At 40.5% G+C, this 27628-nt stretch overlaps 1 protein-coding gene across 1 annotated transcript; it reads right to left on the reverse strand.

The window, feature by feature from the left end:
- Window positions 1–13243: 13243 nt before the first annotated feature.
- LOC306867924 (intestinal mucin-like protein) lies at window positions 13244–27616 on the reverse strand (the record flags this gene model as incomplete). Its single annotated transcript, XM_079413877.1, has 19 exons — window positions 13244–13658; window positions 13742–13865; window positions 13965–14004; window positions 14111–14239; window positions 14749–14847; window positions 14935–15057; window positions 15742–15833; window positions 15922–16099; window positions 16219–16250; window positions 16391–16491; window positions 16610–16679; window positions 17189–17323; window positions 17442–17625; window positions 17705–17952; window positions 18944–19118; window positions 23351–23470; window positions 25376–25495; window positions 26795–26914; window positions 27488–27616. 19 exons carry the CDS (start codon window positions 27614–27616, stop codon window positions 13442–13444), a joined length of 2436 nt encoding a protein of 811 aa, XP_079270003.1. The 3' UTR covers window positions 13244–13441.
- Between the last annotated feature and the right edge of the window lie 12 nt (window positions 27617–27628).

The following is a 27628-nucleotide window of genomic DNA, read 5'->3' on the forward strand; positions in this document are numbered from 1 at the left end:
TAGTGGATGCGAATGCTTTCTATAGCCTCGAGTCCTCTGCTCTCCCCTCACTTGGGGATCAAGACTTACTTTCAGAAGTTGGCCTTCGGGACACAGGTCCCGCCTACTTGGCCACTCGTGGCCCATTATTTATCTCGCCCTAGCTGTGCTCCATCCACACTGGGCAGGGATTTGGAAGTCCGGTGGCGTGGGCATCTCGTTCCCATACTGTCTCGACGCAAGCTCGAATTCCTGGAGGGAAAACATCTCAGATTACGTATGTAACCATGGTTCCCTAAAGGGAATGAAACGCTGTGTCTCGGGGCCATACTTCCGGCATCCCTGCGAGCGGTTGCTTCATTCCTGAAGCTGATGCCGGTTCCACCACATGTGCTTTTATGCTTCCTGGCCGATTACGTCGCCCGCCCGTGACGTCTCGCCCTTCCATTGGACTGATTATACATGTGATTCAGAGTGTGGTCACGCTGAAGGTGTTCCCATAGCGTCTCGATGCAGCATCTCGTTCCCTTTGGGGAACCATGGCTACATATGTAACCTGAGATGATTTGCATGATTATGCATTTTAAAATTAATGGCCAAACGGATATTTATAAAAGTTCACATTGTTGATGCAACTGAAATTGAACACAGATAACATTAAATAAATATTTGTTTTTACCAGGTTAAATGCTGATTATTAGTAAATCAAACTCTTTTATCTAAACCTCCGTCGGTTGCACACATCTGCCATGTTTGTAGTTTTTAAATGCATTTTGTAGTTCTGAAGCGAATCCTTCCCCAAAGCATAATGGATTATGGCCAATATTAACCTTAGAGTGTGCACAGATCCACACTTCAAAAATCTACCTGAAATAGTAGACCATCTGGGGACTTACATACGCTTACCTACATACTCTTACATCTGGGGACTTACATACTCTTTTCAACATACTGTGCTTTAGGACACACTTGTTCTAATCTCACATACTATTTTGGATGGATAGTATGGACATTGGGCCGCAGGGTCAGATCTAGGCTGCTTTTCATTTTATTATTATTATGATTATTATTATATTCTTATTTTTGATTGATTGATTGATTGATTGATTGATTGATTGAGGTGGTGGGGTAGTATAAAAAAAGTCCAACACAAGTAAATCTGAAATCAGCACATTGCTGGGAACGGTCAGGGGTCCCCACTAGCAAAATGTTTTAATAAACTGCTAAATGTGGCTAAAAGAATGTATCTTAGGGGGCAGCATGATTATATACTTTCTGGAACAGTCACAAGCTTGCCTGTGATGTCTGTCTATATAGGCAGCTTGCTACAGTAAGTTATGCAGCAGATGAATTTTGCTGTTATTAGGTTTTGAAAGGTTAAAGCATTGGCTTTGTCTTACTTGCCCTTGATGAGTTCACAGGCATTGTACATTTCTGGTGCACAACTTGGCTGAGGTACTTTAGGAGGAGGATTGCATCCAGGAAGTACCATCCAAAACTGTGCCATGTGGGCACAAGATTTGTCAATTGTTCCGTTAGGGAGTCTGCAGTCATTTGCTGTGCTATTGTCACAAACCCCTTAAAAATGTCAACCGAATTAAAAAACAAAATACAGAATGGAGAAACATTAGACATGCAGTTTAAAAAGTTAAACTATGTAATTAGAAAAAAAAAACATAAATTATACTAGATCAGGTTGCTGACACCAAGTCACCAGATAATTTGAATAAACAAATAAACATTCAGGCAGAGTTTTTATATACTGGTCTTTTAGTAAAGGTCCAACAAACAGATAAAAACTAATTTATTTATCATTATAATTGTATGCCAAGAGATATCAGATCTGTTCTCACCACATGTCCCTCAGTATTACCATGGAAGTAAGAGAATGGGAGTTTGACAGAAACAGCATGCTTACTGACTAAAATCTCAGCTTTAATATCAGATACATTCACAAGCACTGTAATGCCAGTAGTGGTGATGATTATATCTCCCAGCTGGATTGTTGGCTTCATCTCAACATCGTTAACATAAACCTGTGTGAAACAAGGCATTTTGGAGTCATGATGATAATCCTGCTCCAGAATACTATGTTGTATTGCAATGCGCCATGAACAATATGAGGGCACTGGTTCTCAACTGATGGGTCGCAGTCCATTAAATTGTTCTAAAGTCTATTTTGATAGTTGTGGACAGTAGAGAATAACAATGCTAAATGATATGCTAAAAGCAAATGATAATGAAATGCAACTATCCATATTATGCATAATTAAGAAACCAAACTAAGCAATTTTACCACATTTAAAAGGGAGGAGAAATGCTTTTCCAAATAAGGCTGATACTAACATGGATGTTATGTGACCTACCTTCATTGTTGATGAAGGTTGGTCATTCATGAGAAAAACTTTGCAAGGTAAAAGAAAATACTACCCATTACATCATTAAATTAAATATGGGTTCAAATGAAACGAGAATACACATGGCTTGTGTGGTCAATTGCATTTTATGCAGTGAACAACTGGCTGCTAAGTGCACAAACCCAACTAATCTCAAGAGATATTTAGGGATGATGGCTATGTCTCCCTTTTACATTTTTGATAATGATACACAATTTTGGTACAGTGTTTTGTCACCACTTGATGGAAAATCTGTATATAAAAAAAAGAATCACTGATCTAAAGCAAGATCTTGTCAGTGATTGTAGAAGATTTTTATTAGTCAAAATACGAATTAATCAAGTATAATTAATGTGAATTTAACCACTTGTGTATTAAGTTATATTTCCAATATAAGCATATGCCTGTATGTTAAGGGCTCGCATGGATGGAATGTTCTGACCCTTATGATGGAAAACATATGTGGAAATACAAAGGAGGCTTCTTTCCTTAAACACGTCTAGGAGCCACTTCTCTCTAGGGAAAGAACATATGTATAAGGAATATTGCCAAAAAACGAAAAATGCACATGTATGAAATGTTCTGAACACGCCTAGAAGAAAGACTATATAAAGAGAAACTCAGAGAACGTTTGGTAGGACTTTTCCGCAGAAGACTTCTCGGGTTTATTTTCTTGTTATAATAAAGTCTATTTTCTGGAATCAAAACCCCACAAGGCTCTGAGAGTGATTCTTCAGAGAGAAGGGAAACCACCACATTTGGCGTCACGAACAGGATGGAAAGGAGCAGAGGGTGAAAGACCGCGTTGAGCTTGCTGACGAGCAACACAAATTAAGTGGCCACTAAACAGGTAGGCAGTTTATGCTTATATAATTGGTTTGTGTTGTTTGCCAGTTGGCCCTTTGTGGTAAGAACTCTTAAAAATTGCTCTTCCAAATTTAAAGAACAAAAAGAAAAGAAAGGGGGTTTTGATTCCAGAAGAAATAATTACATGCACAAATCTGTTTTACTGTTAAAAGGGCCTTTGATGGATAGCAGTGAATTAGGGCAGATTGTGTATGCAAAAATCTGTGTTTACTGTCAAGAGGGCCTTTGATGGATGACGTAAACGTTGAGCAGATATACATTGCATGCAATGGTCTGTGTTTATTGTTTAATGGGCCGTGAGGATAACATTAAACGTTAAGCAGATAAAGTAGAGGAAAGCGCGCAAAGTCCTTAGGATAAGGCAAAAATCCTGCAGGGTGCTGTTTTTTTCTGTGTTGAGGAAGTGCATCAGAAAAAGAGTGAGCAGTACAGACGCAGGTCGTTCTAGAGGAACGTAGTGTAGTCTTGTCTGTGTCTGTGTTTGTGTCTGCGTGAATGATTGAGGTTGTATGAAAAATAAATAAATTCCGTATAGGGTGGGTAAAAGCTGCTCCCCCCTTCTGGATTTCCCTTGAGGGGGACGCCGCTAGTGCCGCACCTGAGAGGGATGATTGACAGCATCAACCCTATAAATAAAGGGGCACAGAATGAAAGAATGAACCCTGTGTGAATAAAGGGACTAGAAGGAGTGACTGTGATTAGGAAAAATTTATATCAATAAAGATTGAAAAAGATCTTTTATATGTTTATACATTTTAGAGCTCTGTGTGATTGAAGAGGAGAACATTTCTGAGATCAAAGCAGCAGAAGTGAGATCTAGGCATTAAGATAAAAAATTAAAATAATAATAATAATATAAAACAATAAAAATAAAATAAAATCAACCTATAAAGGTGGACAAAAGAATTGAAGTAAAAATAAATATAAATATTATTTTTAGTAGTTTTGGATATTGAGTGATTATAAAATAGAGTTGAAACTATTAACTCATACAGAAAGTGTACATGCATCAGAGAGAATAAAAAAATAAGTTTAAAGATGCAGGTCAAAATAAAGAGGAGAATATTGAATAAAATTTAAATAAAAAGTTAATTGGCTATAAAGAAATATATATAGAATCTTAAATATTGGATTGTAAGATTATAGAAAAAGTATGGCAGCCACTCCGGTGGAATTATTAGGATTAAAATATCCATTGTGTAGAGAATTGATAACTATATAAGTCGTGGCCTAATGGTTAGAGCGTCGGACTTGTAATCCAAAGGTTGCGGGTTCGAGTCTCCGGCCGGCAGGAATTGTAGGTGGGGGGAGTGAATGTCCAGCGCTCTCTCCACCCTCAATACCACGACTGAGGTGCCCTTGAGCAAGGCACCGAACCCCCAACTGCTCCCCGGGCGCTGCAGCATAAAATGGCTGCCCACTGCTCCAGGTGTATGTTCACGGTGTGTGTGTGTGTTCACTGCTGTGTGTGTGCACGTTGGATGGGTTAAATGCAGAGCACGAATTCCGAGTATGGGTCACCATACTTGGCAGTATGTCACTTCACTTCAGTATGTCACTTCACTTCACTTCACTAAGGTCTCAAACTGTCACGAATCCTGGCCATGCTCTTCCGTTAACTCGCCACCAGATGTCACTCACTCACCACATGGACTCGTACACCACACAGCACACTGGACTACAGTTCCCACAATCCATTGCACTGACGACACGCAGCTGATTACACGGATCACACAGCTGAATTCACTGATCACCCCATCACACACACTATTTAACCTGGGACTTCCTCTTGCTCTGGGCCGAGTATTGTTAGTGTTTATCACTCACCTAGCGATAGCAACTTTACAGAGCCATTGTTATAGTCTTGTCTTGTCTTGCCTTGTTTATCTTGCCGTGTCTGACCCTGCCCGTGTTTCCTGGATTTACCCCTTTGCCTTGCCGTTTGGACTGTGTTCGCTCCCCGTTTGGATTATTGCTTTCGTTTCTGGATTATCTCTCTGCCTTGCCCCTTTGGATACTGTTCGCCGATCGTCGACCCACGCTTGCTCCACGGATTGCTGTGGCTTGCCCTTGCCATACCTGTTTGCTGTCTCCCGACCCTGCCTGTATGACCATGTTTTATAATAAAGCTTTGCATATGGATCCGCATGTCTCACGTCTCGTCAGCCCCGTAACACAAACAAATGGTAGAAGAGAACTAAGAATATGATGACAAAATGGCCAAAGGAAGGGCCATTTGATGTAGCATTGTGTGAGAAAATGGAAACTCTGATAAACTAAAAGTATCAGTAAAAAAAGAAAAAAGAGAGAAGCAAAAAGGGAAAAAGAGAACGAAGTGTTAGCCATGTTTAAAAAGGAAGGGAATGATGCATTAAAAAGTATAATACAGGCAAGGAGAATGCTTAAGTCGGCAGACAAAGAAACAAAGAAAAAGGAAAAGTTGCTTTCTAAACCACCCCCATATCTGCCCCCAGAGTATCAGTTACCAATTCTTAAGGGAACGGTAGAAGTGTTGGGAGAAATGCAGATGGAAGGACACGTAGAGTTGGAAGAAAAAAAGGAACCAGATGTGAAACCAAAGAGGCGACTGAGAAAAGAAAGTGAAGGATATTTGCCGATAGATTGCAATAGACAGGCACACATAGCATTAGAAATGATGAAAACAAACCAGGAAGGCAAAACGGAATATGCAGAAGTGTTAGAAGAGATGAGGAGAAAAGATAGGGAAATTAAAGCACAAATAGTAGTTATGGAAGATGACATAGAGAAGAAAATTAAAGAATAAGGAAAAAAAAAATATATAGAGGCAAATAAATTAGAGAGAGGGAGAAATAAGTTGTTTGACAGTAGTGAGGATGTGAATGAAAGTGAAAAATCATTTGATACAAAATGGGAACAGGGCAGAAAAAAAGGGACCCTAAGACCACTGGCTGCACAACTCCCAATTTTAATCAAGGGTGCACAGGGACAGTATGTCCCCTGGGCCACACAGGACCTCGAGGGGCTGGTCACTCGCCTCCCAGATATTCATGAGGGGGCTGGAAAGTGGGTTAAGGTATTCGAAGACAAACTTCGAATACCTCCCGTAGGGAGGGCTTTATGATCCCAATATAAAGCGGAGTCCATTAAGTAATTTTAATAAATATGATCATTTACTCTCAATAAGATATTACTGCACACTGTTTTATAATTTACTACAATACTGAGGTGCAAATAAACATTATAAAAAATGAAATAGTATAAACAGCATCTACTGTTAACACTTATTGCAAAGAAAATACTGCTATTTACACAGTGTAAATAGAATCGATTTATATTTGCACTAAGTGTAAACAGAATCTATCCCTATTTGCACTTAGTGCCATATTACACGGAATAGAACCATAACAAATTTTAACAAATACTGAAACATATATAATATAAAAAAACACAACAAATTCCACACACTTGGTGAATAAAGCTAATTCTTATTCTGATTCTGATTCTGATAGAATAACAGTCTTGAAATAATAAATGAGAATTAAAAGCATATACTCTGTAATTCCAAACTATTTTCCACATATCAGAAAATGCATTAATGTTGTAATTAGTAGTTATATGAAACAATTAAAAATAAACTTTTCAATTTTATTTCTAGAAATGTGGGCACAGCCCCAAAATCTTTTAAAATTGCAACAAATTGCATTTTTTTTGTCATAATACCTGATTTTCGCAATGATCATTAAGCTGAGGATTGACTTTCCTTCCAGTTGGCCACACCTATACATGTTTCAAATGGTCAGATATCAACAAAATATAATGTCATTAAAATATGAATTACTGAACTACTTTAGCAGGTGATTTTATCATAATGAGGTTTACCACTGTCAGTTGAATCATCGGCCTTGATGCCATTGAAGTTTCCACAGAGTCCACAGGTCTGGCCTCGGTAACTGTCAGAAAATTCAATCTGGGGAACATCATATAAAAATATAAGATTATTACAGAATGGAGATTAGGCCTTTTTTGACCTACTGGGACACACATATACTATACAGTAATTGTATATTTGAACAGAGAAATAGCATACCAACAAAGATTGGTCCTTCTAAAAAAAACAGTCAATATTTAAATATATGAGATATTTCTGATTCAATACCATGTAAGATAAGTAGAACAACCGGTTGATCCCACTGTTGCTTTTCTAATGCTTTCTGTATAATTATCGTCTCTCTTTGCATTTGGATGTTAAAATCGGATGTTGTGCTGTGACACATCACCGCCAGAATGTAGTTGCACGTGTCTGGCACTTGAAAGAAATGACCATCGAAAGTCTTGAAGTGGAAATTTCCCCATGTGCTGCAGATCATGGACTGATGATCAGGATTTGTTTCTGCTAAACAAATCCAAAAAGGGGAAGTCGTGGCCTAATGGTTAGAGAGTCGGACTCGTAATCCAAAGGTTGCGGGTTCGAGTCTCAGGCCGGCAGGGATTGTAGGTGGGGGGAGTGAATGTCCAGCGCTCTCTCCACCCTCAATACCACGACTGAGGTGCCCTTGAGCAAGGCACCGAACCCCCAACTGCTCCCCGGGGCTGCCCACTGCTCCGGGTGTGTGTTCACGGTGTGTGTGTGTTCACTGCTGTGTGTGTGCACGATGGATGGGTTAAATGCAGAGCACGAATTCCGAGTATGGGTCACCATACTTGGCAGTATGTCACTTCACTTTCACTTTCACTTCACTTTCACTAAACCAAGAAAGAGAAGAGATATTAACCCTAAAAATGGCAAGACCATAAAGAGACATCAGAAAATGTATTTATTGCTATTTCCCATCTTATTGGACCATCACAGTTTTCATGCTGGGAGGGAACACTTAAAAAGAAGATGAGGAAGAGTTAAATGAAGGCATTTATTGTACAAGACAATGTGTAGGTCCATTAAGACATTTATATAAAAAAAAAAAAGTCAAGATATTGTGGCGGGAGGAGCAAACGACAGACACAGTGGGCGTGGCGTCAAGCCTCGGAGAGGTTTTTATTAAACAATAAAAAGGGAAAATAAAGTGTGCAAGGGGAAAAGTGTCCAAATAAACGGGGAATCTGGTGTCCTCGTTGTGCCGCGGGGCTAGTGAAGGAGGGTAGTGTTCGTCAGGGAAGGGTCCCGGGAAGGGGCGGAGTCCGGTGGCCGCACGCGCTCCCCTCTCGGGGCCGGGAGCGAGTGGCGGCGGCGTCTCTTGCGCGGCTTCGTCCATCTGCTGGGTTCCCGGCGCTTCTGGGGGATTCGGCGGCCCGGCATCCTGGCCCGTCAGCCGCCTAACGGGTGCGGCAGTCCTCCTCGACGCTCCCTTCCTGGACCCACGAGGACACCAGCGTGCATGCACGGGGAAGAGACCGGTCTCCCGAGGAGAGGCGCGCTCGGCGTTTAAACAGCGGCAGTGATGAGGCTCTATTCACGTCAGGTGCGCCTCATCACACGCCGCCAGCCCTGCGTGTTCAGCGCCCCTCCTCTCTCACACACCCACTCCCGTCGGGAGCCTGGTGAAGGGCGGCGAATACGGGACGGGGTGGTGATGATGGACAGGGGGGAGGCAGCCGACTCGTCACATCCCCCCCCCCCAAGCGACATCCCCGTCCTAGAGTCGCCGCCCACGCAGGAGTGCTACCTTCCTCAACCAGGCTCCAGCGGTCGGAGTGGGCGAGGCAGGGATTCCTCTCCGGGCAACTCTCCCTCTCGCACCGCGCCGGAGCCGGGACAGAGAAAGCGGGTATTAGTTGACAGCCTCAACCAACCACGGGGTAATAATGACAAAGACTGAATGTCACTTACCCCATTGGTGGCTGGGAGGCTGTCCCCGTCCTTCCTCCGTCCCCATACGGGCTCGACGGCTTCTTGCGAGCGAGAGGGGATGACGTCATCTGATGTTGCCCAACTGCGCTGTCTAGGCTCCGCCTGCCGCATTCTCCACCACTGTGGCGAGAGGAGCAAACGACAGACACAGTGGGCGTGGCGTCAAGCCTCGGAGAGGTTTTTATTAAACAATAAAAAGGGAAAATAAAGTGTCCAAGGGGAAAAGTGTCCAAATAAACGGGGAATCTGGTGTCCTCGTTGTGCCGCGGGGCTAGTGAAGGAGGGTAGTGTTCGTCAGGGAAGGGTCCCGGGAAGGGGCGGAGTCCGGTGGCCGCACGCGCTCCCCTCTCGGGGCCGGGAGCGAGTGGCGGCGGCGTCTCTTGCGCGACTTCGTCCATCTCCTGGGTTCCCGGCGCTTCTGGGGGATTCGGCGGCCCGGCATCCTGGCCCGTCAGCCGCCTAACGGGTGCGGCAGTCCTCCTCGACGCTCCCTTCCTGGACCCACGAGGACACCAGCGTGCATGCACGGGGAAGAGACCGGTCTCCCGAGGAGAGGCGCGCTCGGTGTTTAAACAGCGGCGGTGATGAGGCTCTATTCACGTCAGGTGCGCCTCATCACACGCCGCCAGCCCTGCGTGTTCAGTGCCCCTCCTCTCTCACACACCCACTCCCGTCGGGAGCCTGGTGAAGGGCGGCGAATACGGGACGGGGTGGTGATGATGGACAGGGGGGAGGCAGCCGACTCGTCACAATATGTGTTATTTATATATATTTTTTTAAGTAATTGTAACATTTTAATTCTTTGTAAATCAATTCAATTAGTACTGGGGCTAAATGTTTAATAATGTTAGGTGCAATTAATAAATTTAAACATAATAAATGCTATTTATTAACAAAGTAAACCAAATTAATGTGGATTAAACATTTTCCCCCGGTTTCACAGACAAGGCTTAAACCTAGTCCCAGACTAAAATGTAAGTCTGAGCTGTTTCAACTGAAATAAACTTGCACTGACTGATCTTAAAATATATCGGTGCCTTTGTTTTGTCTCAACATGCACCCCAGTGATGTTTTTTTTCTAAGCATGTATATAAAAATTACTTAAATGTCCTAATTAAACAATGGCTTAATCCTGGTTTAGTCTAAGCCCTGTCTGTGAAACCAGGTCATTGTTTACTAACTTTGAAATAATATTTGTGTAATGATGCCTTTTATTATTATGATTAGTCTAATAAACACACGTTCCCCTAAATTTATCCAAGAAATGAATGTGCTATTAATACCTGTAACACACAACACATAAAAAGGAAATATTTACCAGCTGCTGTTGTCATGACGTCCACTACAGAATCTGTTATGCCTTCAATTTGATTTCCCATATAGTCTATAAACATAAAAAACAGAGATACACATTTACAATCATTTTTAGTATCGTGAGATGAGAACAGAAATTATTTATTTTTTTAGTCAGCTAACCTGCTTGCACCGACTGCAGCCCCATCAGCAGGACGACCCATCTCAGCATCCATATCTGGGACATCCTCACAGTCCCCATGGAGATAACATCCATCCTCAAGAGCTAATGTAAGCTATCTGCCAGAACTTGATCTTTTATAGTGAATATTAGATTTCATTGGAAGAATGTAATTAGAGATCACAGGGTGGAACCTATATTATGCATTACAATGGGATTCTATCTTTTAATCAAATTAATATTTAATATAATTAAATATAATTTTATTTGAGTTTAAACAATGCTTATGCAAACTTTGGTGGGGAGAAATAATAATTGTGTTATTATTTCTGTTGGAAACTTTTCCATCGTCAAAGCAGATACCAGGAGATGTTGGGATATCTTTCAAGCAGAAGTTACTCTTTATTGAGAACTCTCTGTGCGTCGCTGTAGTCATCCAAGTCTGACTATATCTCAGCACAGTAGAGTTTATACCTTTCGAGGGGGAGGGATACATAGAGGTGGAGACAATCTAAACAAAGCATGCAAATGCAGTACAGCAATCGGCCCATAACCAGAATTTCCCCAGCCCTGACATCATCAGCATAACAGTGTGATTCAAATGCATAGGTGCTAATCCAATCAGCCTGACAGTATCACCCATACCTTCACATTATCATATCTTAACTTGGGACAATGACACTGTTCAGGAGGTGCATAAAGACAAAAGGTTAATGTCAGACACCTGGATTGCTTGACTTAATCTTCTTTGAATATCATCATCTATGCCTCAAATGCTAAATTCAGTCTACTAAACTTTCTCAGTTTATATACTATTGTATTGGAACCTAAATTAAACATTTAATAAATTTGTAATACAACATTTCCAACTAAACATAGTTGCACAGTATAATGCAAAGTAAACTATGCAATAAATATCTACCTTTTCAGTAACTGTTCTGGGTCAGCAAGGTATTTATATTTACTGTAAAAAGACCCTGTTATGCAGTAAGACACAATATTACCAGTTATTTTGTCTATATTTCACTCTACAAATTAAAATGATTTCATACAAAGCCAAAGCAGGATCAACCGTTGCATGTCGCAGAACAACACTATCATGCTGTCTGGAATGCCACAAACACACAAAAGCAATTTTATATAAAAAGTGAAATTGTCCAGTACTGCTTGACTTTTGAAATCTATACTGTATTACTGTAAATCGAGTCAGCATGCACTGGCATACAGTGGTACATGTGCACATACATTTCCATTGGCTTACACATAAAAATACATAACTTGCTGCCTTTATAATTCCTGTTTTGTTTGCCATTTTTAGCATCGGATCAAATACATTAACTTTAGGATTTCATCTGATCAAATTTCTGATTGATAAATGAGATCATAGGCCTCATTTCTCCTACTGCACCACGGCGTCCCTCCATAGTTGATAGACCACTTGATAGACTTCCACCGAAAGTCAATATTTAAATATATGAGATATTTCTGATTGAATGCAATACCATGTAAGATAAGTAGAACAACCAGTTGATCCACTGTTGCTTTTCTAATGCTTTCTGTATAATTATCGAATCTCGTGTTAAATTCATATCCTGTTTCATCCCTGTTCCTTGTTTCTGTTGCATTGTGTGCGAAGACACAGTGCTTAAGAAAGGTCTGGTATTATCAAAGAACTTAGATGCATCACATACGCTCTTAAAAATAAAGGAGCTTCACGATGCCATAGAAGAACCTTTATGTCTAAATGGTTCCATAAAGAACCTTGAACATCTGAGGAACCTTTCTGTGTCACAAAAAGTTCTTTGTGGCAAAAGAAAGCTCTTCAGATTTTAAAAAGGTAAGAACAAGATGGTTATTTTAAGAACCTTTGACTGAATGATTCTTTGTGGAACCAAAATTGTTCTTCTATTGCTGTGAAGAACCTTTTAAGCATCTTTATTTTTAAGAGTGTAGCCATTACAGTTATTACATTAAGTGTATTTACACATGATTTACCTCCCAAAAGACAACCTATTTATGTTTGTTAGAGATTTTGATCCTTGATTAACTTCGCTCTATTTTAATTCCGGTCTTGTAGGATGTATTAGTCATCCTGTCAGTACAAGTTTCAGATATGGCATATTACTTTTTTCATGATTAATATTTTTTAAATACAGGATCTTTAATCTACTGCTAAAGTTTAGGAGGGATTCTGACATTTTCATAGTGAAAGCTACTCTTTTAACAACAGGATAGCAAAGTTAACATGATGACAAATCATATTACATGAGATGTCAGTAACTGAAGATTATTGTTTTTATTACTGAAAGAGCAAACCTGTCGTGCAATGACAGTGGACAAACTGTCGCATGACTGTCCATAAACCTACATACAAAAACAAATAGATGCACTTGATAATTTCAGCAAGGACACGCTTGTGATCTCAAAGTTTTGAATTATTTGATGATCGTAACATTTTAAAGCAATTAAATTGTATCATGCAATTTCGCTGCTAGTAAAATATGATTTGAACCTACTGACTACATTATTTGGCTATTCACTTTTATACCATTTCTGTAGCTCAAAAAGTAGATCATGGCACTAATGACACCAAGGTTATGGCCAAATGGTGTAAATAACATTATATATGTATATATAAATATGTGATCATAAACAAAATATAAAAATGTTCTCAGTGCAAGACTCAATATGAATGCGTTTAGGTTTAAGATGCTTTTTTATTGCTTTTAATTTCAAACACAAGCACAATAGTATGCATTTTTAAGAAAAGAAAAAAAGAGACCTATAGATAAAGATTTAGAAATGTTAAAGCATGTGCAATTTAAATTAATTTCCAAACAAAGTTTCTCAAATAATTCATATTTCAGTGTCTTCGTATGGATGATTTACTGCTGCTGGTCACTGAAGTCCTAAGCTGCGTTTTCTTTGGCTGTCTTCAATGAGTGCTTGGTCCACTCCCGCTCTATGACAGTTAGTTCTGCTACAGGCGCACTCCTCAACATGGATGTATGTGTAGGTCACTATGCGTCCATTTACGCAACCAAGATTCACTGTGCGATTACTTGCACGAGTGGCCTGGCAACAGGTACAAGAGGACAATCCAGGTTCAGTGTACCTACAAATGTGAGAAAGAGAGAAAAACACATGTAAACCATTTCAAACCAGTCTATTTAAGTTACAGAGTCTGTGTCTACTCGCCTGCTAAAACTAGTACAGTCTCCACCACAAAATGTCAGGTCCATTTTCTTCTCTGACTGACAGTCATTGTGATTTATGTAATCACGAACAGTCTGTACTTGACATCCCTTAATTTGGTCCACACCTTCAAACACAGGCAATTGAACGCACATAGACACATTAATAATTGACTCAAATCAACCAATATTCACATCGTTTTCTTTAAAAAAAAAAAAATACTCACAAACATGGCAGCAGCCATCAGGTGACAGTTGGACGGTGCCCTGTAGAGCGAATCACAAAGGCAGAATATCATCAATGTGATTTAATCACCATGATCAGTCAGTATAATGTGTAAATGTGTGTTTGTATGATATATGAAGTACTGACAGGCTGGCAGTTGGAAATGTTGAAAGGAGGACACTGGACTGTGTATTTGTTGGTGATGAACTGTCCATTAACTTTAGTACACGTGATTCTGTCACAGCCCTGATTTGTAGTGGGCAAAGTCTCTCCTTCCTACAAACAAAAAGAGAACAAGGTCAAATTCATTGCAAAAATGTTAGGTTTGTTAGGAGGAATGAGATTTTCAAGTAATACTGGCTTAAATTTGGATCTGTTCCTCACACAAAATGTGCCTGACCTTATTGAATATGCATTTGTAGGAGTTTCCTTTCAGATTAAAAATTTATGGGAGGAGAGAATAAAAATGAATCACGCAAAACAATTTACAAACGTTTGTTTCACAAAACAAGTTTACCAAATAAGCCAGGTTTATTTCAGTTAGTCAGACTTATTGTCAGTTGATTTGACTCAAAATAAGTCAGAATAGGTTGTGTCTTTGTTCTTTAATGTGCATTGTTAGTAAATAACCCGCAGAAGTTGCCCCTCCCATTGGCGCCTTTATGGAATTGCGCTCTAATGCTAATTTGTCCTGTTTAGTAAATCTGGCCCATGTTAATTCAAGTTCCATTTAACCTGAATATTCCACACATCAAGACAACTGAACTTTTGACATTTGACCTTACCTTCATTATATGATCGACCCCATTGACACTGACAATGCAGTGAGATTGCACACACTTTCCACAGCAGTCGACAGAGTTCGTATCAACATATGCATAACCCTGGGAAAACAATAAACATTAAATGAAGTCGATGAAATTACACTCAGTTCTGAGACAAGCTGATCAGAAGCTTGTCATGCAACTTACAGGATCACATTTCTCATTGCACTGCACAAATCCACATTTGATCCTGAAGAACTGCGTTTTAGGATCCACGTCCCACGTACAGCTGCATTCCTGACAGTCAACAACGGGGACATTGGTACCAGGCTGGGGGAAGTAATGGGAGAGATGAGCGTGTAAAGCTTAATTATTACTAGTGCTGTCAAATGATTCATCGAGATAATCGCATCCAAAATAAAAGTTTTTGTTTGCATACTATATGAGTGTATACTGTGTATATTTGTTATATATATATATATATATATATATATATATATATATATATATATATATATATATAAATACACACACATGCATGTACATATTTAAGAAAAATATGTTATGTTTACATATTAAATATATTTATATATAATATAAAATACAATAATATAAATATATAAATGTATATACATGTAATTTTTTTCAAAATATATACTTTGTGTGTGTATTGACATTTACATAATAAATAAACAAAGTACACATACATATATTATGTAAACAAAAACTTTTATTTTGCATGTGATTAATCGCGATTAATTGTTTGACAGCACTAATTATTAGTTAAAAAAAAATCAGAAATGTTTGATTTAAAAAAAGTACTATAACAGTCATTTTAATTACCGCATATTCCATATTTTTGTGGACGCACACTTTCTTTGGCTCTGAGGAGGCAAACAACAAAACAAAACTATAAAGAATGATATTACAGACACAATCTGAGACAAGAATAAGCATACAAATGTCACAAAAATGAACTGAAGTGTGAATAATAGCAATACCGCATTTGATTACTGGACAGCATTTTCCATCAGGCACTTCCAAGACTAGTGCATATCCAACTGCACACTTCGTATCCATAGGTGGGCACATGTTGGCATCGCAATCTACATCACACAAATCAAAAGGAAGATGTGAACCCAAACCAAAAAACTGTACTCTTGAAAAAAAAGAAAAAAAACTGCATTAACTTACTGCAAACTTGTTTGTTGCAGCATGGGTCTGAAGGATCGGTGACATTGACCAGCACAAAGCCGGGCTCAGTGCAGTTCGCAGGGTTCACATCAGGACACTTCTTGGGCTTACAGATCACAGATTTGCTGGCCTTATCACAGATACACTCCTCACAGTTGTATTCGAAAACTTCATCAAACTGCCACAAAATATCAAGAGAATTCAGTTAAAAGTTATGGAAATAACTTGAAGTTTAAGAACTATAAAATTCTAGTATTGAGCAAACAGCTAAATTAAAACTGTTAAACACTGCCATACCTCATGTGGTGTTCCAGAGGCATCCAAGCATCCTAAAAACAAAAAGGGAAGAACAAAATTAGACAGATATGTTCTTGAAAAGCAGCTAAGATATGCAGGATGACACAGAAAGGCACACTTTTTTGTACATCTCAATATACATGCACATAAACTTGACTCGAAGGCTGCTCACCGCATTTGTTCACACAGACTCTTGACGCCTTGTTGAAGAGCAATGAGCCCTCAGGACAGAAGCAGCCCTCTGTGGGCACTTTAATGGTGTTCTGTTCAGGTCTGCAAAGTATTTACCTTTTTTATTACACATATCACCTGAGATTCATTCCAATAAACATCTAAACTTTTATATTCTAAAATGTCTAAATTATTTAAAAATTTGGATAAATGGGCATACATATCAGCACAGGTTGGTGGCTCAGCTGGACCACAAGGATTGAAGACTTTATCTGCTGTACATTCAATATCTGGGGAAGAAAAGACAAATACAACATTTACACACAATAATCTTTAAACATCCAAAAGTCTGAGACCACAAAGAAAATCTCATATAAAAAAGAAATTTAAAGTCAGAAATGTACAACAGAAAGTTAAGGGTTTTGGAAAAACCTAAAGAAGCAGCATGATATAAAGATTAATAAAATGCAACTTACTGCAAAGTTTAGTGTAGTTCCTCCAGTGTATGCAAATCCCTAATTGAGAGCAAGCCCTTGCGTAAGTCTGCAGACTGGGACACACCATGGCAGGGTTGCTCATATGACAACTGTCATATTCACATGCTAAAATGAAGTTTTTGGGGGACAGATGGGAATGGCATGCTTTGAACACCCTGAGAAAGACAGAGGTAGTAAATATCACTTTGGAAGCTCCTTGTATTGAAATTTATAATAAAAACACCACACAGAATCCACTCACTCGCTATCAAGGAGGTTGCAGTCAGGATGAACTGGGCATGGCTTAGATGTAGGTTTGTTACCCCCAACGGTAGGTGGAGTGCAAATTTCACCGTTCACACCACTGGCTGGCCAGTAATCTGCCATGGCTGCACAGTCGTCCACCAAGATCCCTCCAGGGATCATGCAGTCATCAGCCTGGTTGTTGTTGCATGTTCCTTAGTCAAAATTAATTTGGAGTAATTTAGATGGGCAATGCATAAAAACAAATCCCTCGTATACCATCCACACTGTGATTTAACCATCCATACAGAAAAAGGGGGGTGGCTGACTTACCACAGTGACCTTGTGTGTTGTTTCCAAAATGCTGGAATGGCAGACTGACGCCAAATCCAGTGGCTCCAAATGTTATGTTAACACCCAGCAGTGGAATACTCAGGATCAAGTCTAGGCCTGAGCTTATAACTCTTACACCATTACGAGCATATGGTAGTTGTACCTTTACGTTGTTCTCAAAAGCCTGTTATGACATGAGAATTTTAGGATACTTGGTAAAGCAGACAAAACATGTTATTCATTCCAAATCTAGAAAGTCTCACCTCTAGGTCTGCACCTCCTATGAGATTGTGATTTGAGAGTGTTATGACTAGTTTGTTGTAAGACACAATTATAGATCTGGGACAGGATACACGCTCAACAGGGTCACAGTAGACACTGTCGATGTAGATCTTCAAATGGAATTGAGGCCTGATTTCCTCCATTAATACATAAGTGCAGTTTCCTTGATAACTGTAGAAGTATCCATCAAATGTGCTGTAATGCGGGTCACCCCAGCCTTCACAAAAGCCTATGATTAGGAGAGGGTGAACAATAAAAAAAACAGTATTCAATTATTTGAACTGAACAAGCTACTGGACTTTGGTAAACACTAAGGGCCATATTTACTTATAGCTTGTTCCAGGCAAACCCTCTTTTTGCAGTTAAAAAATTACAGCCTTTTTACTAATGAAATGCAGTGAAAAATAAGCAATGAAATGTGTGGACAGGAATTTTTGCAGCTGATCTTATTGCATGTGCATTTGTAGGAGTTTTCCTTTCAGATGCAAAATTTCTGAGAGAAGAGTATTTAAATGAATCATGCATGATTTACTAAGGTTTGCGGAAGTCAAATTACTGGTATTTGTGCCATTATTTAATAATTGTGCCCTCCAAAAAATATCTTAATCCATTTTGTGCTTGACATGGCTGCAATAGTTGCTGCTAGGAGGAGACATCACAAAGAAGATAGAGCTTATGGTAGAAGTAAGACAATTTTCTCCACTTGTGTTAATTTATTTGGAATGACAATGTTATCTGAATATATCGATTACCAAGCCACATAATTTTTATTTTGTGTTCCACTTCCTATATTGCATTGTCAGTATGGAAATGAGCTGGCTGCTTCTGTGTTATTTAATTTGTGCAGTAGATCAGCCACAACCTTACACTCCCATTTGTGCTTTTATAGGATTGTGGTCTAATGTTATTTTGACCTGTTTAGTAAATCTGATCCTATGTACATTGATTGTTGAAAATAGCAATTGACATTTGAAGAACATTTTATCATAACCACTTTGTTATTTAACCTGTGACAGAGACCATTTTATTTTCTTGCGCAGCATTAAAACAAAGAGATTCAATGAGACGCCAGAAAATCACAGATCATAACTGCAATGTTTTCATTTAAAAAGTTAAATTATAGTAATTTTAAAAGGAACACATTCAAAATTCAAGCACCTTTGAAACCATGAAAGCATAACAGTTCAAATAAAGCATATTGTGAATACCAGTTTACTCACAGTCACATGCATAATATTGGCAGCAGCCATGCTCATCATAGACGAGCACTGGTTTTTTGCCATTTTCACAGGTGATGGTCTGCAGTGGAGGGCATTGAATTGGGATAATTTCAATGGCGTTGTCTTCTATGCACCTCGCCATTAAGCATTTACACAAGTAGAAGATCTCATTTGTCTGGTGATAAAGAAAAAAGTACAAGAATTAGAAAGACTGATACATGTAAAATTGAAATGTAGTGTATGTTATTTCCTTGGAATATTAAAATGGCACCATAGACACTTATAATAATACATTACTCCTGTAAAAAAAATAAAATAAAAATAAATACACCACATATATTTGAAGGGCTCATGAAATGAAGAATCAAAATGTTCTTGATATTAAGACATATAAGAGGTTACTCTACAACAGGGGTAGGCAACATCGGTCCTGGAGTGCCGCTGTCCTGTAGAGTTTAGCTCCAACCCTAATCAGACACACCCGAACAAGCTAATCAAGGTCTTCAGAATTACTAGGGCTACAGGCAGGTGAGGTTTTTTCAGGGTTGGAGCTAAACTCTGCAGTATATCGGCACTCCAGGACCGACGTTGCATACCCCTGCTCTACAATAATTCGTTTCAGAACTATGAACTAACTCAGATGTTCTGTCAGTGGATGTAAAGAAACTGTACTTCCAAAAACTTTGCATAGCCCTCCTAAAGATCTGCACATTAAAAATGCATGGCTGAATTTTTATTTATTTTTAATTTTTTTATGATGTGCCTCAACGAATGAAAGAAAATGTTATTGTTTTTCTTCACATTTCACAACAGACTATTCAGTGAACCATTCTAAACATGCCAACAGTACAATGCGGTTTCATGCATTCAGAGTTGTTTACACTGTTAAAGACTTGGATTCTCATGCTAGCATGGACAAAGTTTCAAAAAACAATTTAGACATATAACAGAGTATTTCTGTGCCAAAAATCTCACTTCCGGGTTCGTACACGTTTCGGAGAGTTTTTTTCTATCTGGTTCTTGCTGACGTAAACAACGGTGGAACTCCTTATATGGGCATTTCTCCCGGAAGAACGCGCCCATGCACGCATCTAACAGCGCGCGCGAGAGAGAGCGTGCCCATCAATGAGTTTCATTCGACTGCACTGCTGCATAGAACTCGCTTGGGAAGAATGTCTCTAAAGAAGTGTGTTTTTGGTTGTGAGGGAAAGATAACCTTGTTCAGCTTCCCAAAAGAACCCACCATTACGTGAACAGTGGATACAGTTTGTTTTTCCAGGGCAGCAATGGAGTTTCTCAAGTGTTTTGTCGACGAAAGTTTTATAAACAAGGCCCAGTTCAACGCTGGATTTGCACATTGTGTAATACTGAGAGATGGAGCAGTTCCAGCTATAAAAGATCCCGGTCATGATTCAGAACTGCAGATGGTAAGTGAAACAGCATCAAATGTTGGCCATCGGCGCAAGTGCTCTTCACTCTTTAGCTCCGCCCACACGGTGCGCCTCCAGGAGCTCGGCTTTTTCCGGAGAGAATCGTAGAGCTGTATCTTTCTTTTATTAATATGATAAAACTAAAGACTTTTTGGAGATATGAAGGATGCACTACTACTCTATAGGTACTCAAGATTAACATGAGATTGGGTGAATCCCCTTTAATGCACAGCCAGCCGTTGATTATCCCCCTTATTCCATGGTCATTTGCCAAGTTATAGACAAGTTAAAGCTGGTATTGCTCTTTTCAGCGCAATATTTGACCGGAAGGGTAAAAATTATTGTTATTTTCATCAGTTACGGCTCGTTAGCACATTCTTCCCGCTTCAAATCAGACATAGAGATGAAAAAGTGCAGTAAGATCACATTTATTTTAATTAATTATAGCATTTATTTTAATTAATTATCGATCGAGAGAGACAGAGAGAGATACAACTGTGTGTGTGTTACCTGAGTCAGTGCGTCTTTCTACAAACAATCAAGCCGTGTTTAGTTACTTCAAAAACAGCAAGTTTACCACCTCCCTGCTGAGGAATATAATGTAGCGATCTAGTATCTAGGCTATTTTATTAATAAAAGTCACGGGGCAGCGTTGACAGCATTGATCTCTGACCCCCCCCCCCCCCCCCCCTCCCCCCTCCCTTCCCTCCCTCCCTCTCTCTCTGTGTGTGTGTGTGTGTTTGTGTGCATCAATTAAAGCAGCACATTAATATGGAATGGTGATTAAACTGACTTGGAACTACCTGTGCATTAAACGGTTTTACTGCATACCTGCCAGCCAATCAGAATCCAGTATTAAAAAAAAAAAAAAAAAAAAAAACAAAAAAAATATATATATATATATATATATATATATATATATATATATATATATATTTATATATATTACATACAGTGTTGGGGGTAACGCATTACAAGTAACGCAAGTTACGTAATCAGATTACTTTTTTTCAAGTAACTAGTAAAGTAACGCGTTACTTTTTAATTTACAAGAAAATATCTGAGTTACTTTTTCAAAAACTTTGCTTTCCCATTTATTGACTGACAGTTCTCCTGTCCCCATATTGGGAGAAATCGGAAGTACAGAGTTGTTGTCTGTGCTGTGAACATGATGTTACTGTAGTTCTAGACTAAATGTGATTGCGCATTAATTAATCTCACTCGCAAAAAACTCTATCTATCTATCTATCTATCTATATACATTTTTTTTTAATATTTATTTGTAAACTTTATATATTAACTTCAAGAAACAATATAAAAATCTGAAACTGCATTTCATGACCCCTTGAAACAAAAATTATAAGAAAGTATATTAAGTCGTACGTTTGCATCCCATTCGGGACAGTTGTAGCGTCGAGTTGGTGTAGGAGCAGGTGTTGGTGTAGTACTGGAAACCACAGATTCAGTTTTCACTGTAGGGGTAGGTAATGTCGTAGGTTTTAATGTTGTAGACTTTGTTGTAGTTGTCGGTGTTGGGGTAGATGGTGTGGGTGGCTCTGATGTTGTTGTGGTAGGTTCTGAAGTTGTAGTAGACTTTGTGGTAGTTGTTGGTGTCGGTGTTGGGGTAGATGGTGTGGGTGGCTCTTGTGTTGTTGTGGTAGGTTCTGCTGTTGTAGTAGACTTGGTGGTAGTTGTCAGTGTTGGGGTAGATGGTGTGGGTGGCTTTGGTGTTGTTGTGGTAGGTTCTGCTGTTGTAGTAGACTTTGTGGTAGTTGTCGGTGTAAAGGTAGACAATGTGGTAGTCTCTGGTGTTGTTGTGGTAGGTTCTGCTGTTGTAGTAGACTTTGTGGTAGTTGTCGGTGTTGGGGTAGATGGTGTGGGTGGCTCTGGTGTTGTTGTGGTAGGTTCTGCTGTTGTAGTAGACTTTGTGGTAGATGTCGGTGTTGGGGTAGGTGGTGTGGGTGGCTTTAGTGTTGTTGTAGTAGTTTCTGCTGTTGTAGTAGCCTTTGTGGTAGTTGTTGGTGTTGGGGTAGATGGTGTGGGTGGCTCTGGTGTTGTTGTGGTAGGTTCTGCTGTTGTAGTAGACTCTGTGGTAGTTGTCGGTGTTGGGGTAGATGGTGTGGGTGGCTCTGGTGTTGTGGTAGGTTCTGCTATTGTAGTAGACTTTGTGGTAGTTGTCTGTGTTGGGGTAGATGATGTGGTAGATTCTGGTGTTGTTGTAGTAGACTTTGTGGTAGTTGTCGGTGTAGGGGTAGATGGTGTGGGTGTTGTAATTATAATTTGTGGTGTAGCTGTTGTTGTTGTATGTGGTGGTTTTCCCGTTTGAACACTTATTGTTTCAGTTGTTGTAGTAGACTTTGTTATGGTTGTAGGTGTGGGGGTAAATGATGTGGTAGGTTCTTCTGTTGTTGTTGTTGTTGTTGTAGACTTTGTTGTAGTTGTCGGTGTTGGGGTAGATGGTGTGGGTGGCTCTGATGTTGTTGTGGTAGGTTCTGAAGTTGTAGTAGACTTTGTGGTAGTTGTCGGTGTGGGTGGCTCTAGTGTTGTGGTAGGTTCTGCTGTTGTAGTAGACTTTGTGGTAGGTGTCGGTGTTGGGGTAGATGGTGTTGGTGGCTTTAGTGTTGTTGTGGTAGGTTCTGCTGTTGTAGACCTTGTGGTAGTTGCCGGTGTAAAGGTAGATGATGTGGTAGGCTCTGGTGTTGTTGTGGTATGTTCTGCTGTTGTAGTAGGCTTTGTGGTAGTTGTCGGTGTTGGGCTAGATGGTGTGGGTGGCTCTGGTGTTTTTGTGGTAGGTTCTGCTGTTGTAGTAGACTTTGTGGTAGTTGTCGGTGTTGGGGTAGATGGTGTGGGTGGCTCTGGTGTTGTTGTGGTAGGTTCTACTGTTGTAGTAGACTTTGTGGTAGTTGTCGGTGTAAAGGTAGATGATGTGGTAGGTTCTGCTGTTGTTGTGTTAGGTTCTGGTGTTGTTGTAGTAGACTGTATTGTAGTTGATGGTGTAGGGGTAGATGTGGTAGGTTCTGGTGTTGTTTTGGTCGGTTCTGGTGTTTTTGTAGTAGACTGTGTTGTAGTTGATGGTGTAGGGGTAGATGATGTGGTACTTGAACAAGGGATACAACATTTAACACGTATTTTATAGTCAAAGCACTTATAGGGGCGTGCCTTCTGTTCTGTTTTCTTACACACCAATCCATATGAAACATTGCAACGGGCAACTTGTCCAGTGTGATGAATATAATCTTCAAAGGTCACGTTAGGTTGGCCCACAGCCCTACATACGATATCTACTGGCTCTTCACAGATCTTTTTTCCCCTTTTTGCAATGTTTTCATAAGTCTCCAAGTCATCCGATCCTTCTAATTTAGGATTATATACATTAAACCAGTCAGACCACGAACATATTATGCACGGTGTCATAGTCTCAGTTGATGTTGATGGAAATCTGATGGTTGTTGTTGTTGTCGGTGTAGGGGTAGATGATGTGGTAGTTTCTGGTGTTGTTGTGGTAGGTTCCGGTGTTGTTGTAGTAGATTGTGTTGTAGTTGTCTGTGTTGGGGTAGATGATGTGGTAGGTTCTGCTGTTGTAGTTGACTTTGTGGTAGTTGTCGGTGTAGGGGTAGATGATGTGGTAGGTTCTGCTGTTGTTGTTGTTGTTGTAGACTTTGTTGTAGTTGTCGGTGTTGGGGTAGATGGTGTGGGTGGCTCTGATGTTGTTGTGGTAGGTTCTGAAGTTGTAGTAGACTTTGTGGTAGTTGTCGGTGTTGGTGTTGGGGTAGATGGTGTGGGTGGCTCTGGTGTTGTTGTGGTAGGTTCTGCTGTTGTAGTAGACTTTGTGGTAGTTGTCGGTGTTGGGGTAGATGGTGTGGGTGGCTCTGGTGTTGTGGTAGGTTCTGAAGTTGTAGTAGACTTTGTGGTAGTTGTCGGTGTTGGTGTTGGGGTAGATGGTGTGGGTGGCTCTGGTGTTGTTGTGGTAGGTTCTGCTGTTGTTGTTGTTGTAGACTTTGTTGTAGTTGTCGGTGTTGGGGTAGATGGTGTGGGTGGCTCTGATGTTGTTGTGGTAGGTTCTGAAGTTGTAGTAGACTTTGTGGTAGTTGTCGGTGTTGGTGTTGGGGTAGATGGTGTGGGTGGCTCTGGTGTTGTGGTAGGTTCTGCTGTTGTAGTAGACTTTGTGGTAGGTGTCGGTGTTGGGGTAGATGGTGTTGGTGGCTTTAGTGTTGTTGTGGTAGGTTCTGCTGTTGTAGACTTTGTGGTAGTTGTCGGTGTTGGGGTAGATGGTGTGGGTGGCTCTGGTGTTGTTGTGGTAGGCTCTGCTGTTGTAGTAGACTTTGTGGTAGTTGTCGGTGTTGGGGTAGATGGTGTGGGTGGCTCTGGTGTTGTTGTGGTAGGTTCTGCTGTTGTAGTAGACTTTGTGGTTAGTGTCGGTGTTGGGCTAGATGGTGTGGGTGGCTTTGGTGTTGTTGTGGTAGGTTCTGCTGTTGTAGTAGATTTTGTGGCAGTTGTCGGTGTAAAGGTAGATAATGTGGTAGGCTCTGGTGTTGTTGTGGTAAGTTCTGATGTTGTAGTAGACTTTGTGGTAGGTTCTGCTGGTGTAGTAGACTTTGTGGTAGTTGTCAGTGTTGGGGTAGATGGTGTGGGTGGCTCTGGTGTTGTTGTGGTAGGTTCTGCTGTTGTAGTAGACTTTGTGGTAGTTGTCGGTGTAAAGGTAGATGATTTGGTAGGCTCTGGTGTTGTTGTGGTATGTTCTGCTGTTGTAGTAGGCTTTGTGGTAGTTGTCGGTGTTGGGCTAGATGGTGTGGGTGGCTCTGGTGTTTTTGTGGTAGGTTCTGCTGTTGTAGTAGACTTTGTGGTAGTTGTCGGTGTTGGGGTAGATGGTGTGGGTGGCTCTGGTGTTGTTGTGGTAGGTTCTACTGTTGTAGTAGACTTTGTGGTAGTTGTCGGTGTAAAGGTAGATGATGTGGTAGGTTCTGCTGTTGTTGTGTTAGGTTCTGGTGTTGTTGTAGTAGACTGTGTTGTAGTTGATGGTGTAGGGGTAGATGTGGTAGGTTCTGGTGTTGTTTTGGTCGGTTCTGGTGTTTTTGTAGTAGACTGTGTTGTAGTTGATGGTGTAGGGGTAGATGATGTGGTACTTGAACAAGGGATACAACATTTAACACGTATTTTATAGTCAAAGCACTTATAGGGGCGTGCCTTCTGTTCTGTTTTCTTACACACCAATCCATATGAAACATTGCAACGGGCAACTTGTCCAGTGTGATGAATATAATCTTCAAAGGTCACGTTAGGTTGGCCCACAGCCCTACATACGATATCTACTGGCTCTTCACAGATCTTTTTTCCCCTTTTTGCAATGTTTTCATAAGTCTCCAAGTCATCCGATCCTTCTAATTTAGGATTATATACATTAAACCAGTCAGACCACGAACATATTATGCACGGTGTCATAGTCTCAGTTGATGTTGATGGAAATCTGATGGTTGTTGTTGTTGTCGGTGTAGGGGTAGATGATGTGGTAGTCTCTGGTGTTGTTGTGGTAGGTTCCGGTGTTGTTGTAGTAGATTGTGTTGTAGTTGTCTGTGTTGGGGTAGATGATGTGGTAGGTTCTGCTGTTGTAGTAGACTTTGTGGTAGTTGTCGGTGTAGGGGTAGATGATGTGGTAGGTTCTGCTGTTGTAGTAGACTTTGTGGTAGTTGTCGGTGTTGGGGTAGATGGTGTGGGTGGCTCTGGTGTTGTTGTGGTAGTTTCTGCTGTTGTAGTAGACTTTGTGGTTGTTGTCGGTGTTGGGCTAGATGGTGTGGGTGGCTTTGGTGTTGTTGTGGTAGGTTCTGCTGTTGTAGTAGATTTTGTGGCAGTTGTCGGTGTAAAGGTAGATAATGTGGTAGGCTCTGGTGTTGTTGTGGTAGGTTCTGATGTTGTAGTAGACTTTGTGGTAGGTTCTTCTGGTGTAGTAGACTTTGTGGTAGTTGTCAGTGTTGGGGTAGATGGTGTGGGTGGCTCTGGTGTTGTTGTGGTAGGTTCTGCTGTTGTAGTAGACTTTGTGGTAGTTGTCGGTGTTGGGGTAGATGCTGTGGGTGGCTTTAGTGTTGTAGTAGGTTCTGCGGTTGTAGTAGACTTTGTGGTAGTTTTTGGTGTTGGGGTAGATGGTGTGGGTGGCTCTGGTGTTGTTGTGGTAGGTTCTGTTGTTGTAGTAGACTTTGTGGTAGTTGTCGGTGTTGGGGTAGATGGTGTGGGTGGCTTCAGTGTTGTTGTGGTAGGTTCTGCTGTTGTAGACTTTGTGGTAGTTGGGGTAGATGGTGTGGGTGGCTCTGGGGTTGTTGTTGTAGGTGCTGCTGTTGTAGTAGACTTTGTGGTAGTTGTCGGTGTAAAGGTAGATGATGTGGTAGGTTCTGCTGTTGTTGTGTTAGGTTCTGGTTTTGTTGTAGTAGACTGTGTTGTAGTTGATGGTGTAGGGGTAGATGTGGTAGGTTCTGGTGTTGTTGTGGTCGGTTCTGGTGTTTTTGCTGTAGACTGTGTTGTAGTTGATGATGTAGGAGTAGATGATGTGGTACTTGAACAAGGGATACAACATTTAACACGTATTTTATAGTCAAAGCACTTATAGGGGCGTGCAGTCTGTTCTTTTTTCTTACACACCAATCCATATGAATAATTGCAATGGGCGACTTGTCCAGTGTGATGAATATAATCTTCAAAGGTCATGTTAGGTTGGCCCACAGCCCTACAGTCGATATCTACTGGCTCTTCACAGATCTTTTTTCCCCTTTTTGCAATGTTTTCATAAGTCTCCAAGTCATCCGATCCTTCTAATTTAGGATTATATACATTAAACCAGACAGACCACAAACATATTATGCACGGTGTCATAGTCTCAGTTGATGTTGATGAAAATGTGATGGTTGTTGTTGTTGTCGGTGTAGGGGTAGATGATGTGGTAGTTTCTGGTGTTGTTGTGGTAGGTTCTGGTGTTGTTGTAGTAGATTTTGTTGTAGTTGTCTGTGTTGGGGTAGATGATGTGGTAGGTTCTGCTGTTGTAGTAGACTTTGTGGTAGTTGTTGGTGTTGGGGTAGATGGTGTGGGTGGCTCTGGTATTGTTGTGGTAGGTTCTGCTTTTGTAGTAGACTTTGTGGTAGTTGTCGGTGTAGGGGTAGATGATGTGGTAGTTTCTGGTGTTGTTGTAGTAGATTTTGTTGTAGTTGTCGGTGTAGTGGTAGATGATGTCGTAGGTTCTGGTGTTGTTGTTAGTGTACATTCCTCCACACAG

Source organism: Barbus barbus, assembly GCF_936440315.1.
Source record: "Barbus barbus genome assembly, chromosome: 50".
Classification (NCBI taxonomy): Eukaryota; Metazoa; Chordata; class Actinopteri; order Cypriniformes; family Cyprinidae; genus Barbus; species Barbus barbus.